The 17,264-nt window shown below is 38.4% G+C and overlaps 1 protein-coding gene across 3 annotated transcripts in view; it reads right to left on the reverse strand.

Moving 5' to 3' along the window:
* Positions 1 to 380: 380 nt before the first annotated feature.
* Positions 381 to 17,264, reverse strand: part of rpgrip1l (RPGRIP1 like) — a 225,429-nt gene continuing 208,545 nt past the window's right edge. For all 3 annotated transcript variants that reach the window (XM_043706988.1, XM_043706986.1, XM_043706987.1), the window contains one exon: positions 381 to 817. In XM_043706988.1, coding sequence (XP_043562923.1) covers positions 720 to 817 — 98 coding nt within the window. In that variant the 3' untranslated portion in view covers positions 381 to 719. The remainder of the gene's footprint in view (positions 818 to 17,264) is intronic.

Here is a 17,264-nt window from a genome sequence, read left to right on the forward strand (position 1 = left end):
CTTGACCTGCTATAAATATCCACATATAAGGATGATTCTTTAAGCATATATAAAATGCTCTCAGTAAAAGGCATTGATAGGTGCCTACAACTATTTCTTATATTTAATTTATAAGCTGTGCGTGCATCAAAGGAAAGCTGAACTGAGATTTAATGTGCATAAAATAGGTATTAGCATTTTAAAGAGGCAGATTAACACATTAATCCAGGCTTTGGTATGCAATTTTCATATTCTGCCACAACTAAAAACTTCACAGTGTGAAACTCTTAATGAACCTAATTGTTGGGTTTTATTTTTACTTAGTTAAGTGATAATGGGCAATATAAAAACTTTATTTCTGATTATTATTCAAAGGCTTACAAGCGAATGGTATGCTTAAAAATACTTTATTAAAAATTTAATATCCATCTCACATACATATGTAGAAAAAAAGTTCAAAAATGCAAATGATGAAGATCATTCAATCACACAGTTATTAATTATTAACAAAGCCCTGTGTAAGGTTGAGTGTTCAACTATATTAAATAAAAATCAGAGAAACAAATTCCATGGAATGAATAAAGAACAAAGAAAACAGAAGATGAAAGTGAAGAAAATCAAATAACCATTGTTGATCTTAATTATGGTGCTCAGATATGGAAATAAACATATTTCAGTGTCTTACAAGAAAACATTATCCATATCAAAACATCTAGTCCTGCGTGTTTTTCCAATTGCCTTTATTTGTTCTCTTCATAGACTGAAAGCAGTGCCTCCAATGCCTCCACCGTCACTTTTAATTTCCCAATCACCAATGTGCTGTCCTGTGAATCAACAACTGCAAAGAAACCAAAATGTCATGTCCTAAATGATTCATTGGTTAGTTTTAAATAAGATTGCAAGACATTAACTGTGTAGCAGTTTGCAGAACGTTCACTCAGCTGATACTTAAGATTTGGGTGGGGGCCGTGGGCGTTATGAAGAAAGATTGGACAGGGTGGGCTAATATCCATTGGAGTTGCAAAAATTGAAAACTGTTCTCACTGAAATGCATGAGATCCTGAGGGGACTTGACAGAGTGGATGTTGGGGGATTGTTTCCCCTTGTGGGAGTAGAACTAGGAAACACAGTTTAAAATTAAGGCATTTCCCATTTGAGGTGGAGAAAAAGTAAATTTCTTTTCTCTCAGGAAGTGTCATGAGTCTTTAGAACTCTTTTCCCCAGAGAATAGTGGAAGCATGACTGATTTTTAAGGCAGAAGTTGATAGATTCTTGACTAACAGGGTTAGAAAGATATTGGGGTAAGTAGGAGAACGGAGATCAGGACACTAGCAGATCAGTCATTATCTTATAAAATGGTGGGACAGGCTTGAGTGGCCTAATCCTGCTCCTAATTCATATGTTTCTACTTACACACATATTCAAAAATTAATTGTTGTAATTTCTATGTACACCTTTTTTTTTGGTAAGTTAGTTTGGTGCTCAGTAGTATGGAGGATGCAACAAGAATTCATTGATTATATTTGTACTTCTATCAGCATGAAGAGCATCAGTTAGTCTCAGAAAACATGTCTCTACTCTCTCAATCAATATCCTAACAAACACGGCAATCTAAAGAGACAAACTAAATATGTATACATAACAGTTGACAAAAGAATATAAGGCAAATTCTTTGAATACTATATGGCACCAGTGTTCAAAGAGTTACCTATTAATTTCACCATTTTTCTTATTATTCTGTTTTTATTTCTCTTCACTGCGTCTTTCTGCAACTATAGTTTGGAAGAGGCATAAACAGTGGCACTCTGAATGTTGGTGAATAGGGAAGAAATGCACTTACTGTATATAGTGCATTTTACATCTCTCGGATATCCCAAAGCAATTCACAACCAGTGAAGTACCTATTGAGATGTAGTCCCTGTTGTTATGTGGAAAATGTAGCAGTCAATTGATTAATAACAAAGTCCCATAAACATCAATGAGATAAATGACCAGAAAATTTGATTTTGATTGAGGAATACATTTTGTACTTGATTACTATGCAAATTGAGAAGGATATCTACAAAACGATAGAACTATAGCAGATCTGCTTGAGTAACTAAATAAAGTGAATGCTAAATAGAACAAAGTGGGATTTTGATGAGATCAAGAACTAAGTCTAGAGGGGCAAGTTGCTCAGTAACTTAAACCAGTCATTTTCGAAATGACAGTCAGTGACTATTCAAATGCCACAGGGATTAGTACATGGTTCCCAGCTATTCACAATATACATTGACAATTTAGATGAGGGAGCTAAATGTAATATCTTCAAGTCTACTGATGACACAAAACTGTATCGGAGGATGAAATGTGAAGAGAATGTAGAGATGCTTCAGTGTCATTTGGCAAGTTGGATGAGTGGGCAAATACAAGGCACATCAAGTATAATGTGGATAAACATGAGGTTATCCACCCACTTTGGCAGCAAAAACAGGAAGGTAGATTATTATCTGAATGGCAATAGATTGAGAAAGGGGAGGTACAATGGGACCTGGATGGTCTTGTACACCAGTCACTGAAAGTAAGCACACAGGTGGAGCAGGCAGTGAAAAAGGAAAATGATGTGTTGGCTCTCATCGAGGGAGGATTTGAGTACAGGAGCAAGGATGTCTTGCTGCAATTGTACAAGGCCTTTGTGAGACCACTACTGGAGTACTGTGTACAGTTTTGGTCTCCTTATCTGTGGAAGGATATTCCAGTATGAAGGAAGTGCAATGAAGATTTACCAGACTGGTTTTTGGGATGGCAGGATTAATGAATGAAGAGAGACTGATCAATTCGGACTGTATTCACTGGAGTTTATAAGAATGAAGGGAAATCTTACAGAAACTATCGACCATAAAAAAAAGAACAGGAATAGGCCATTCAGCCCTTTGAACCTGCTCTGCTATTCATGGCTGATCCAACATTCCTCACATTCACCTTCCTGCACTTTCCCTTAACCCCCTTGATTCCCCTACTGATCAAGAATCTATTTATCTCAGCCTTGAATATACATAAGGAGTCTGCCCCCACAGCATTCCGTAGTCAGGAGTACCAAAGACATAACACCCTCTGTGAGAAGAAATTCCTCCTCATTTCAGTCTTAAATTGGCACTCCTATATTCTGAAACTAAGCCTTTTGGTCCTAGATTTTCCCATGAGGGGAAACATCCTCTCAGCATTGACTGTGGCAAGCCCCTTAAGAATCCCTTAAGAAATTGTCAATGAAATCACTTCACATTCTTCTAAACTCCAATGAGAAAAATCCCAACCTGTTTATTCTTTGCTCATATGACAATTCCTCCATACTAGGTATTTTCCTAGTGAACCTTCTATGAACTGCCTTCAATGAAATAATATCTTTCCTTAAATGAGGGGACCAAAAGTGCTCACAGTACTCCAGGTGTGCTCTTACCAGCACCTTATACAGTTGCAGTAAGACTTCCCCATCTTATATTCCAAACCGCTTTAAATAAGAGTCAACAATCCATTAACCTTCCTGATTAACTGTTGCATCTGTGTGCTAGCTTTGTATGTCTTGTGTACATGTTCCACAAGTCCCTTTGTATTGCAGCTTTCCATAATTTCTCTCCATTTATAGAATATTCTGCGCTTTTCTTCGCATTTTCCAATATTATACTTCATTTGCTAATTTTTTGCCACTTACTTAATCTAACAATATTGTTTTGTAAACTGCTTGTATTCCTCTCACGATCTGCCTTTCCATCTATTTTAGTGTCACCTGCAAATGTGTCTACAGCACATTATCTTCCATCCTCCAAGTTATTAACATATATTGTAAACAGCTGTAGTCCCAGCACTGATCCCTGTGAAATCCCACTGGGTCATGGTTCATCAACATGAAAAAAAACACTTATCTCCACTCACCGTTTCTTTCCCCTGAACTCATTTTCTATATATACCAACGTATTATGTCCAACACCAGTACTCTTAACTTATGATATAACCTTTTGTGAGATATCTTGTCAAACACTTTCTGGAAGTCCCAAAACATCACATCCAGTGAGTCTCCTCTATCCACTCTGGTTGAGATTTCCTTAAAAAACTCTAATAAATTAGTTAGATATGATTTCTTTTGATGAAGCCATGCTGACTGCTTGATCAGGTTATGATTTTCCAAATGTTCTGCTATTACTTCTTTTTTAAAAAAAGTAAACATTATTTTAACCAGCTCCTTATGAATTGCCACTTCTGATAAACCAGCAAAAATTATACACCTGAAATACTGGACATTTACTGTATTATCACAATCACTGAGATGTCCAAGTAGAAGGTATGAGTAAGAAAACTCTCTGCCAGACAGTTTTATTTAAGGCAAAGTTGCATTAAGACAAAATATAAGAATAATGTGTATACCCCTTGCGTATTTTGCTACTATTACTTAGTGTGTGATTTTACATTGATTATGTGGACCACTTGATCAACCATTACACTCCAGGTCCCATAGGTGCCGGTTAATAAAATGTTTGCTGTAATTGATTTCAATGCTTTCCCAACAATATATTTTAGCTTACTTGGCCTATAGTTACCTGCTTTTTGTTGCCCTCTTTCTTTGAGCATGAGTGTTACATTAGCAATTTTCCAATCCTCTGGTACTTTTTTGGAAAATTACAACCAATGCATCCATTATCTTTGTAGCTACCTCTTTTTGGACCCTAGGATATAAGCCATCAGGGCAAGGGGACTTATCATCCTTTAGCCCCATTAATTTATCTGATACTGTTTCTCTGCTGATGGTCCTTAATTTCTCCCTCTTATTTTTTAATATTAATGGAATGTTCATAGTATCTTCCACCATAAAGACTTGCGTTTAACTCCTCTGCCATTTCCCTGTTCCTCAAAACTATCTCTCCAGATTAATCTTCTAAGGGGCCTATGTCCACTGTGCCTTTTCTATTTTATAATGTAAAGAAGCTCTTATTGTCAGTTTTTTTTTATATTCCTTGCCAGTTTGCTCTCGCAGTTTATAGAGTCATAAAGATGCCCAGCACAGAAACAGACCCTTTGGTCCAACTCGTCCATATCCTAAACTAATCCTGTCCCCTTTGCCAGCACTTGACCCATATCTCTCTAAACCCTTCCTATTCATTTACTGATCCAAATGCCTTTTAAATGCTCTAACTGTATGAGCCTTTACCACTTCCTCTGGCAGCTCATTCCACACACGCACCACCCCCTGTGTGGAAATGTTGCCCCTTAGGTCACTTTTATATCTTTTCCCTCTCATCCTAAACCTATGCCCTCTAGTTCTGAACTCCCCCATCCAGGGAAAAGACATACTTCTCTGATTAGATTAATTACCTACAGCATGGAAACAGGTCCTTCAGTTCAACAAGTCCACACCGACCTTCCGAAAAGTAACCCACTCACACTCAGTCCCCTACCCTCTGTTTACCCCTGAATAATGGACCTAATACTATGGGCAATTTAGCATGGCCAATTCAGGAACTGCACATCTTTGGATTGTGGGAGGAAACCGGAGGAAAACCACGCAGACAGGGGGAGAATGTGCAAACTCCACACAGACAGTTGCCCGAGGCAGCAATTAAACCCGGGTCTCTGGCACAGTGAGGCAACAGTGCTAACCACGGAGCCACCATGCCGCCCGTGCCAACATTGTCTATCTATCCTATCCATGCCCCTCATGATTTTATAAACCTCTACAAGGTCACCCCTCAGCCTCTGATGCTCCAGGAAAAACAGCCCCAGCCTGTACAGCCTCTCCAAATACCTCACATCCTCTAACCCTGGCAACATTCTTGTAGATTTTTTCTAAACCCTTTCAAGTTTCACAACATCCTTCCGATAGGAAGGAGACCAGAACTGTAAGCAATATTCCAAATGTAGCCTAACCAATGTCCTGTACAACATGACCTCTCAACTCTTGTACGCAATGCTCTGACCAATAAAAGAAAGCATACCAAATGCCTTCTTCACTGTCCTATCTACTGCATGCCAAGGTCTCTTTGATCAGCAACAGTCCCCAGGACCTTATCATTAAGTGTATAAGTCCTACTCTGATTTGCTTGTCCAAACTGCAGCACCTCACATTTATCTAAATTAAACTTCATCTGCCACTCCTCAGCCCATTGACCCATCTGATCAAGATCCCATTGTACTCTGAGGTCACCTTTTTCGCTGTCCAATACACCTCCAATTTTGGTGTCACTTCAAACTTACTAACTCTACCTCTTATGGTCACATCCAAATCATTTATGTAAATGACAAAAAGTAGAGGACCCAGCACCGATCCTTGTAGCACTCCACTGGTCACAGGTCTCCAGTCTGAAAAACAATACTCCACCATCACACTCTGTCTTCTTTCTTTGAGCCAGTTCTGTATCCAATTGGCTAGTTGTCCCTGTATTCTGTGAGACCTAACCTTGCTAACCAGTCTCCCATGGGGAACCTTGTTGAATGCCTTACTGAAGTCCATATAGATCACATCTACTACTCTGCCCTCATCAATCCTCTTTGTTACTTCTTCAAAAAACTCAATCAAGTTTGTGAGACATGATTTCCCAAGCACAAAGCCATGTTGACTATCCCTAATCATTCCTTGCCTTTCCAAATACATGTACATCCTGTCCCTCAGGATTCCCTCCAACAACTTGCCCACCACCAACATCAGGCTCACTGGTCTATAGTTCCCTGGTTTGTCCTTACTACCCTTCTTAAACAATGGCATTCTGAATTTATCCCAGTCTTTAGGGTTGCCACTGACTTTGGCCTTCTTATATACTTTTTCTTTCAACTAATACTTTCCTTCACTTTCTTAGCCATGGTTGGTTTATCCTTTTCTGTATCTTTTTTCCTTACTGGAATGTATTTTGCTGAGAGCATTGAATTACTTTCTTGAATGCCTGCCATTGCTTGCTTACTGTTATTACTGCAACCCAGTTTAACCTATAAACTTCTATTCTGTCCACCCAGTTTAACCTATAAACTTCTACCAGGATTAGACAGGGTAAATGTAGGAAGGAATATAAAAACAGGGATCACTGTCTAAGGATATGGGCTAGGCCATTTAGAACTGAGATCAGGAGATTTTGGGGTGGAATGGTGGCTCAGTGGTTAGCACTGCTGCCTCATAGCGCCAGGGACCCGGGTTCGATTCCAGCCTCTGGTGACTATGTGGAGTTTGCACTTTCCCTCCGTATCTGTGTGGGTTTCCTCTGGGTGCTCTGGTTCCCTCCCATGATCCAAAAATGTGGGGATTGGGTGAATTGGCCATGCTTTTGCCCATAATGTTCAGGGATGTGAAGATTAGATGCATTAGTCAGGGGTGATAATAGGGTAGAGGAATGGGTCTGGGTAGGTTACTCTTCGGAGGGTCGATGTGGACTTGTTGGGCCGAAGAGCCTATTTCCACGCTGTAAGGACTCCATGAAATGTTTTCATCCGGAGTGGTGAGGCAGTGGAATTCTTTGCCACACAAAGTGATTAATGGTGAAATACAATGTTTTTCAGAGGAGTTAGACATAGCTCTTAGGGCGTATTGGATTAAATGGCTTGGGGAGAAAGCAGGAACAGGGTATTAAGTTGGATGATCAGCCCCGATCATATTGAATGACTGAATGACCTACTCCTGCTGCTATTTTCTATGTTTCTATGTAAGTGGCAATAATAAAAAGTTAATATCCAAATAATGAGAGTATTTCATTAGATAAAAAGAGATTAATTTTAAATTTACTAAACTTATTGTTCCTTGAAAATGGAGTCACAGTAGATAGGGTTATGAAAGGTTTTGGTACACTTGCCTTCATCGTTTTGAACATTGAGTATAGGAATTGGGACATTGTGTTGCAGCTGTGCAGGACATTGGTGAGACCATTTTTAGAATACAGTATACAATTCTGGTCACCCTTCTATTGGAAGGATGTTGTTAAACTTGAGAGGGTGCAGAAAAGATTTACAAGGGTGTTGCTAGGACTGGAGGGTTTGAGTTACAGGAAGAGGCTGGATAGGCTGCAGTTTTTTCCCTGGAGCATCAGAGACTGAGAAGTAACCTTATAGAAGTTTATTAAATCCTGAGGGGTATGGATAGGTAAATAGACATGGTCTTTTTCCTAGGATGGGATGTCCTAAAATGGAGAGCATAGGTTTAAGGTAAGAAGGGAAGGATTTTGAAAGGATCTGAGGGTTAACTTTTTTACGCAGTATGGTGCGTAGATGCCAGGGGAAGCATTGGAGGCAGGTACAAGTACAGCATTTAAAAGGATGGTTACACAAATAGGAAAGGTTTAGAGGGATAAGGGCCAAATGCTGACAAATGGGAACTAGGTCAGATTGGGATGTCTGGTCGGCGCAGATGAGTTGGACTGAAGAGTCTGTTTCGTGCTGTATGATTCCATATGACATTCATTATTTAAGGGGTTTGAATTATCCAAGACAAAAATCTGATATACATAAATATCAAATAAATATTAGGGGATATTAAAATAAGTAATCAAAAAAAGACTAATCAGTTACAAATTAGGCTGAAAGTAAGCTAAATCATTGGCTAAATCTATATCTTAAATAATTCTATTACAACAAGAATGAACTTAGCATAAGTAAATGCAACATCTTCGATTTATATACTGTAATAATATGTCCAAGACATATCACAGAACCATTACAATTCAAAGTATAGATAGAACATTGCATTACTGTGCAAAGAGGCATTAATAGTTTACATGAGTAGGCAAAACCACAGTAGATAAATGTCAACATTGGTAAGTGTAAGATAATCTATTTTGGACTAAAAACTGATAGGTATGTATTATTTGCATGGCAAAAAGATGGCAACATCAGGGATCCTAATGAGAAAACTTACCACTCAGAATGTTTTGGGAGTCCAGAACTCACACCCGAAAGGGGTTGAGACAGAAACTCTAATAATATTTAAGCAGTATTTAGATATTCACTTATGTTGCTGTAGTCTCCAGGGCTATGGATGTTGAAAATTGGTTAGTGCTGTCAGATCGTTGTTTGTCCAGCATGGACACGATGGGTCAAACGGTCTCCTTCCTTGCTGTAAATGTCTAAGCATCTGAGGATCCAAAAAGATTTAGGATCCATGTACACAGATCATCAAATTGCAGTAGCTGCAAGAAGTAATCAAAAACACTGGTGAAATGTTCGACTTTTAACTAGATAATTAGAATAAAAAAGTGAAGATATGTTTTCTGGAGCCTCAACAAGGTCGAATCTGGACTAATGTGTAGAATTCTGGCTACTGTTCTTCAGTAAAGATACACTGGCTTTGGAAAGTGTGTGATGCAGAATCACTACAGCATTACCAGAATTCAAAGAGATAAATTAGAATGAGAACACACACGTTTGGTCTATATTCCATTAAGGGATGATTTGACTGAGGTTTTTAAGCATTTTGAAAGGAATTGATAGAAACGTCATGAGCTGGAGGGTAAGTCTGGGAGCAGGGGATGTAATTTAAAAAGCAGGGCCATGCCATTCAGGAGCAAAGTTAGGAGGAAACATTTTTCAAAGAATGGAAACTTCTCTCAGTAGAAGCTGCAGATTACACTTAAAATGATCAATTGGAATGTTGAGATCGATAGATTTTTGTGAGCCAAGGATATCTAAAGATTTGGAGCCAAGACAGGTGCATGGAGTTGGAATACAAGTCAGCTTTAATCTCAGTGAATGGCTAAAAGAGCTTATCAGGCTGAATGGTTTACTTCTGTTGCTAAATTTTTTGTTTATTCTTTGAAATGGTGCTATGGGATTTTTTTTATGTTCACTTGAGCGGGCAAGAATGTTCATTTTAACATACCATTTGAAAGATGGCACCTGCAATAGTATAGCACTTCCTCAATACTAAAGTATCAACCGAGATGATGGTTGGAGCCCATAGCTTTATGCCTTGGCTGAAGCATTGGTTGGAAGATCAAAATATGTGCACTGATGTCCTCATGCTTATTAATTACATGTGAAAAATTTAAAACATGGTTTATAGCTGCTTCAACCCTCAACTGTGACACTTTATCCCTGTTCAAACCAGATAGTCACACTAAATGAGATGTGCCTTTGAAATGAAGTACAATCACCTATGAAAAATCAGCTGGTAGAAACAGCTGAACTATTGGTGAGGAATGACACCAATAGGTCTCTTGACAGGTACCCAGTCAGTTTTACATTCAGTTGCCAGTGTTCTACCACTGACTCAGCAATCCAGCAAACCACTGGCTTTATCTGGAGTGAAGAACATTGCTGCTGGGAATGGATGATGAATGCATGCCTGCCACACTCTTGTCTGAGAGATTTGGCAATGTTGTCTGATCAATCCTTGTTGAGCAATGTAGAGGAAACTGAACATCACTGATGATATTGCAGCCTCAATGACAAAAAACAAATCATGAACCTTAATCAAAAAAATACAAGGTCTGCATTTTGGACAGAGTTTTAATCTGTTTCACAAATATATTTGGCTGCCTTAGCAATGGGTGGGAAAGAAACAGTCAACCTGTAGTTTATTGGCCCAACCACTTATTTACAGAAGGAACCCTTACTACAAATTATGTTATTACTGTATAACATATATTTCCATGCTCTTAGTCTAATTGTGAAAGTAACCTATATGGATTGCAACCTAAAGCATTTTAATTATATTAAAAGCCTTTAACAAATAATATAAATGCAATCATGGTTGTGATGTGCGTGTACATCACATTATGTCGGATAGTTTGAATGTTACTACCCTCTCACTCACTGCCTCCCAAGTTGATGAATAGTACCAGATGTGGACAAATGCCCATAGAATCCATATATTTCCTCTGAAAACAATGTGAATTACAATTATGACTTCAAAACAAAAAAACACATTTATTTATTATTAATTATTATTATTATTATTATTATTATTATTATTATCAAGCAATGCTTATGACTTCTGTCCTTGGATAAAATAATTCCTGGGCACATAGATGTAGAAAACTAATCTTTAATAAACAGCAGAATTGAGATCTGGATTTGTCTTCAAAATATGCCCTTAAGTGGGGGAAAATAAGTATTAAAAAAATGCTCTTGTTCTCCGCCATTTCTATAAGCACATTTCTATAATTTAACCACCCTTTTGTTTTGCCCTGCAATTATTTTGTCCTCCTCCTGGATCTTCATTCCAAGCAGTGTGTCCACTTGTCACATCCATCAACAAATATGTACCAATATAGAACCTAGGATTGGAACTCCAATTTCCATGCATTCTCCATGTATCCAAATAATTGCAAAATAACCAGATCTCTGTGACTTCTGTTTTCCTGCTTGATTTGCATGTATATGTTGATTGTCGCTTTGGATCTTCTCTCCTGCTGTCAATATTCCTCGTATTTCTAACCTCAGATGTGTTCTGTCCACCCAAATCTAACTCCATTTCAGTAGCCCTCCTCAATTGGCCTGTTCTCCTGTGCCATTTCCAGGAGTGACTCCCTCTTCAAGTAACTTACAAACTGCTTACCTCTCTTGGTATCCTCCAATTAGGTACAAGTTGCTGCCTTCAATTAGCACCATCCTACTTTCATTTCAATCTTTCTGTGCAGTATCCTTGTTGAGTGCTAGTCTTACCAACCTCCTCCCTGTCCAATTCAATCCTTCCCAAGATGAGCTTGTGAACTCTGTCAGTGAATCAATTAGAATCAATATAGTCTGGATATCTCTCCAAAATACTGGTTCACTTGTGATCAAAGCCCGTGCCATCCATGAGAACATTCTATGATTTAGATTTCTAATTATACCTCATTCTCTCTACATGCAAGACCAAGGCTGTGTTACCTTCACTTAATTTTTCCTTTATAAAAGCCCCCCCACTGACACTTCTAGACACCTCTTTGATCTTGCAATTTAAATGACCTTTTTAATCCCATTGCATTAATCGCAGGTAAAATTCTTTCTAATTTTAGGAGATTAGGGAAAAGGGATTCTTTCTGATTCTAACTAAATTCTCTAATCACATCCTTGTATTACTCCAAACCTATACCCTCCTCCCAATCTTACTTTTCTTCCTTGAAAAACATCTTCTAATCCACTTACCACTGCACTTTCTATGACTTGGCTATGGTTTTGAGCTCTCAGTTATTAAATTAAGGTAAGGTAAGTAAGAAGTCTTGGGTAGATTCACTATTACATATCCTTCTTATTGGTATTAGTTTCAGGTAGTGATACAAAGTGGGAAAGGATGCCCACAGAAAGTCTTCAGTAAAGACAGTCTCAATCTTGATAAACAGAAATTGCTGGAGAAACTTAGCAGGTCTGGCAGTATCTGTAGAGAGAAAGCAGAGTTAACATTGCAGCTCCAGTGTGCCTTCTTCAGAATGCAGATTCTCCACAGATACTGCCAGACCTACCGAGTTTCTCTAGAATTTTGGTTTTGTTTCTGAGCTCCAGCATCTGCAATTCTTCAGTATTTTTGTTGTCAAGATTTGCTTGAGAGAGTGCATCAACATCAGACACACTGTTCTTGGAGTTGCCACAAATGTGAAAATTTACAGTGTAGAACTCTTCTACAATTTTGCAACACAAAGTACTTCTCAAACAGAAAATGCTGTTAGTTTTGTGCACTCCACTGTTACTCCAAATAGAATAAACATTTATCTAGGATAAAACACTCAATATCGTGTCCAATTCTTCACTTGAAACAAAATAAGAAATTTCAATTAATTCCTCTGCATCAATGTCTAAAAATTACATTGAGTTAACCTGGTTTCAAGGAAACATTGGATGAGAGTCATTGCATTCTTTCTGTGATCCTAACTCCAATGAATACTCTAATCATCCTGCTTCAACAAAGTGATCCTCAAGGCATTAGCTAGAAACATTTTCCCACACATCAGCTTTCAGATTTATTCTCCTACTTTTATCAACCAGTTACAAATATTGTCACAGTTGCTTCACTAATACCTACTTTTTCAGATGGGAAGAGAAACCTGATCGCTTCAAGTAGCTGATCAGTATCCATGTTAAGCACTAGCACTTCAGTGGGAAATCTATTGCAACAGACTCAAAATCTATTTTTGGAGGCTCACTTTCTATCTGTTGTTCAAAGCACTATGTGACAAAATATCTGAAACAACAGCAACTGCCTTACCATTTTATTTCATCGAAATCATCAAATCTTTCTGCTCAAACTGAATTAAGTATAAGTGCAATAATCAGTTTGAGAAATCTGAATCACAATTACTTCAGGTTCCAGTTCCAAGTTTGATGATTCTAATTGAATGTAGCTTTCTGGCTTTTCAAATTCAATACAGTTCCTACTTCCTCAATTGAATGTAGGCCTTGATCCTCTTCATCAAAACCATCAGGGAATTTTGCCACGTCAAAGTCCACATTAGCACTCTGGGAAACACTATTAAATCCCGACTATTGCCTGACAGATCTACACCGGATTCTGGATTCTGCATTCTTCCAACTGTAAGAAAAAGGCTGCCTTGTATCTCCTCCTCATTGGGCAATGTTGCTGTACTATGAGCGATCTAGACATAGAGACTATTAAAAGATGTTCAAAGATATTATATTAAGTTAATTACACAAAGTTTGCCTGTATTTCCCTGTTCTTCTCACTTTGAACAAAATTACTACTTCCTGAGCACAGCAATCAAGCTGTAAACTTAAGAACATCAATGAATCTGCTGTTCAACACCGAATAGTTGTTTCTTGTTCTTTGAACTAAGCAGACTTTAATTGTCCATCATTTATATGACAGGGTTTTGCATTCCACAAGCCCTGATTGGAGCTTTAGATCCAAGACTTCTATTTCTTGCTTCGCAAACAAAACAATGATTTTTTGATCACAATTATAGATTTCCTCTGAGTTGAAGAATATCTCCTTTGCATCAACCAAAACTTTCAATGATCATGACTGAATTTTACATTATAATCCCCTTTGGACAAAGCAGCAATTGTCCTCAAATGAATAGCTTCTGGAAATCAGGTCATCATATTCATAGTTGTGAAGATGTAGTGGAGTCCTGCTTTCATTACTCGTAATGGTCCGACACAATCTACTAACATTCGACATAACAGATCTTCAAGAACTGGTATGAGTATTAAAGATGCTAGTTTGATTGCATGTTGAGGTTTTCCCACAGAGCTACACTCCATCTTTATGAAATCATGACCAGGTAAAATGTCTGTTTATCAATGCTCGAGTTCTTTGTATTCCTACATGTCCTTCCATAGGATAGAATAAAACTCGACAACTCCTTCAACCTCAGCCTCAGTGTAAGCTGTCTGCATTAACTTAGTTCTGGATCTCCCTTCTCAGCCTCACTTAATGAAGATGTTCTCATCCTTAAAGAAGGTTTCAGTTCCTCGAACTTTTGATTACAGAATACAGTTGATTCTGATATAACGTAATAGTTCTGTTCTCGTGCAATCTCACATTATAAGAAAATCTCGCAATTTCTGTGCCATTTAAACTATTGACGCCAGAATCACGTTATAGCCAATACAGGTAAGGAAAGTTCATGTTCTGTAAATAACGTGTAAATTCTTCAATCATGTTACAGCCAATTCCATTGAAGAAACATGCATTATAGCAGAAGCAACTGTACTGTAATCTCTGGCATAGGACTTTGTTTAGCTGTTGCTTTGGATGGAAAATAAATATAAAAACATAGAAAAATACCCTGAAACTATTCTTGCAAGTGTTCCATTTCTTTAGTCCCAAATAGATTTTCTGATTATAGGCAAAGCTGTAACTTTCACTCCTGCTAAATCATCCTCCAGGAGCAAATCAACTTCATCCACAGATAATTTCTTAACTAGCCTGACTACTCTTAGTCCAGACAACCAGTCACACTCCAATTGGGCTTCATTAAATGGAACTAGGATATGCCTCCCACCACCACCACCCCACCCCCCGATTTACTAACACTTCAACTTTCACTTCACTCTCTGGAGGAAGAACTATATCCTTCTCCAGCAAAAGTGTTTAATTATCTCCACTGTGCCCCTTTAATGGCATCATTTAAAAAAAAATTCTTCCCTTATGACAAAAACCTTCTCTCATGTATCTCTCATGTACCTTATTCACCTCACCTGCATTCACAGTAGTGCTTACCTCTGGTTTTGAATTATTTAATAGAATTAACTCAAATGAGTACAGTGAAAAGTTTACAAGTCACCACTTATGGTGCCATCTTATCAGTACAAGTTCTTAGGAAAAAATTAGAAAAATAAAGAAATAAAAAGCCCGGCATTACAGATTGTAGGACTAAATTGAAAAAATGAGAAATAAAAAGTTCAGAACAACGTCCTTCCAGCCAAGTACACACTGACACCTAGCTGCCAGTCCAATTGGATCTTGACTCCAGACTACGTCAGGCTTCACCTTAAGGCCAAAGTCCAATTTGAGATCATGCTGGATTCAAAGACTACCACCTACCATGTGAATAAGGTCCTAAGTTCTATAATTCCCCTATTGGAACTCAGAGTGCCTTCTTTTTCTCCTTTAAGACACTGTTTAAATCTGCTCTAACATCTTCATATGTGGTATGGTGTCAGATAAATCTTTTCTGAAGCACTTTAGGATTTTCTACCACATTAAGTGTGCTATGTAAGTAAATGCCATTTTTCTTGTTATCATTAATGAGATGTGAAGACTCAGGGCGATTGAGAGTTACAAGGTATCCAGGAAAGACCTAAAAAGCGAGCTAAGACGAGTGAAATGGGGACATGAGAAGTTGTTGGCGAATAGGATCAGGGAAAACTCTAAAGCTTTCTATAGGTATATAAGGGATAAAAGAATGATGAGAGTAAGATTAGGGCCAATCAAGGACAGTAGTGGGAAGTTGTGAGTGGAGTCAGAGGAGATAGGGGAAGCGCTAAATTAATATTTCTCGTCAGTATTCACACTGAAAAAAGACAATTTTGTTGAGGAGAATACTGAGAAACAGGCTTTTAGACTAGATGGGATTGAGGTTCACAAGGAGGAGATGTTAGAAATTCTGCAAAGTGTGAAAATAGATAAATTCCCTGGGCCAAATGGGATTTATCCTAGGATTCTCTGGGAAGCCTTTGGCTTTGATCTTTATGTCATCATTGGTGACAGGAATAGTACCAGAAGGCTGGAGGATAGCAAATCTTGTCCCCTTGTTCAAGAGGAGTAGAGACAACCCTGGTAATTAATGATTAGTAAGCCTTACTTCGGTTGGAAAAGGTTATAAGAGATAGGATTTATAATCATTTCGATAGGAATAAGTTGATTAGGGATAGTCAGCAAGGTTTTGTGAAGGGTAGGTCGTGCCTCACAAATCTTATTGACTTCTTTGAGAAGGTGACCAAACAGGTGGATGAGGGTAAAGCTGTTGATGTGCTGTATATGGATTTCAGTAAGGCGTTTGATAAGATTCCCCTTGATAGGCTATTGCACAAAATACGGAGGGATGGAATTGAGACTGATTTAGTGGTTTGGATCAGAAATTGACTGTGTGAAAGAAGAAGGTGGTTGATGGGAAATGTTCATCTGGAGTTCAGTTACTAGTGGTGTACCGCAAGGATCTGTTTTTGGGTCCACTGCTGTTTGCCATTTCTATAAACAACCTGGATGAGGTGTAGAAGGATGGGTTAGTAAATTTACAGATGACACTAAGGTCGCTACAGTTGTGGATAGTGCTGAAGGATGTTGTAGGTTACAGAGAGACATAGATAAGCTGCAGAGCTGTGCCGAAACGTGTCAAATGGAGTTTAATGCAGAAAAGTGTGAGGCGGTGATTCACTTTGGTAGGAGTAACAGGAATGCAGAGCACTGGGTGAATGGTAAGATTCTTGGTAGTGTAGATAAGCAGCGAGATCGTGATGTCCATGTACATAAATCCCTCAAAGTTACCACCCAGATTGATAGGGTTGTTAAGAAGGCATACGGTGTGTTAGCTTTTATTAGTAGAGGGATCAAGTTTTGGAACCATGAGGTCATGCTGCAGCTGTACAAAACTCTGGTGTGGCCGTACTTTGAGTATTACGTGCAGTTCTGGTCACCACATTATAGGATGGATGCGGAAGCTTTGGAAAGGGTTCAGAGGAGATTCACTAGGATGTTGCCTGATATGGGGGAAGGTCTTACAAGGAAAGGTTGAGGGACTTGAGGCTGTTTTCGTCAGAGAGAAGGTTGAGAGTTGATTTAATTGAGACATATAAGATAATCAGAGGGTTAGATCAGGTGGAAAGTGAGAGCCTTTTTGCTAGGATGGTGATGGCTAGCGGGATGATAGATATAGGGCAGATGTCAGAGTTAGTTTCTTTAT

This window comes from Chiloscyllium plagiosum, chromosome 17 (genome assembly GCF_004010195.1).
Source record: "Chiloscyllium plagiosum isolate BGI_BamShark_2017 chromosome 17, ASM401019v2, whole genome shotgun sequence".
Lineage (NCBI taxonomy): Eukaryota > Metazoa > Chordata > Chondrichthyes > Orectolobiformes > Hemiscylliidae > Chiloscyllium > Chiloscyllium plagiosum.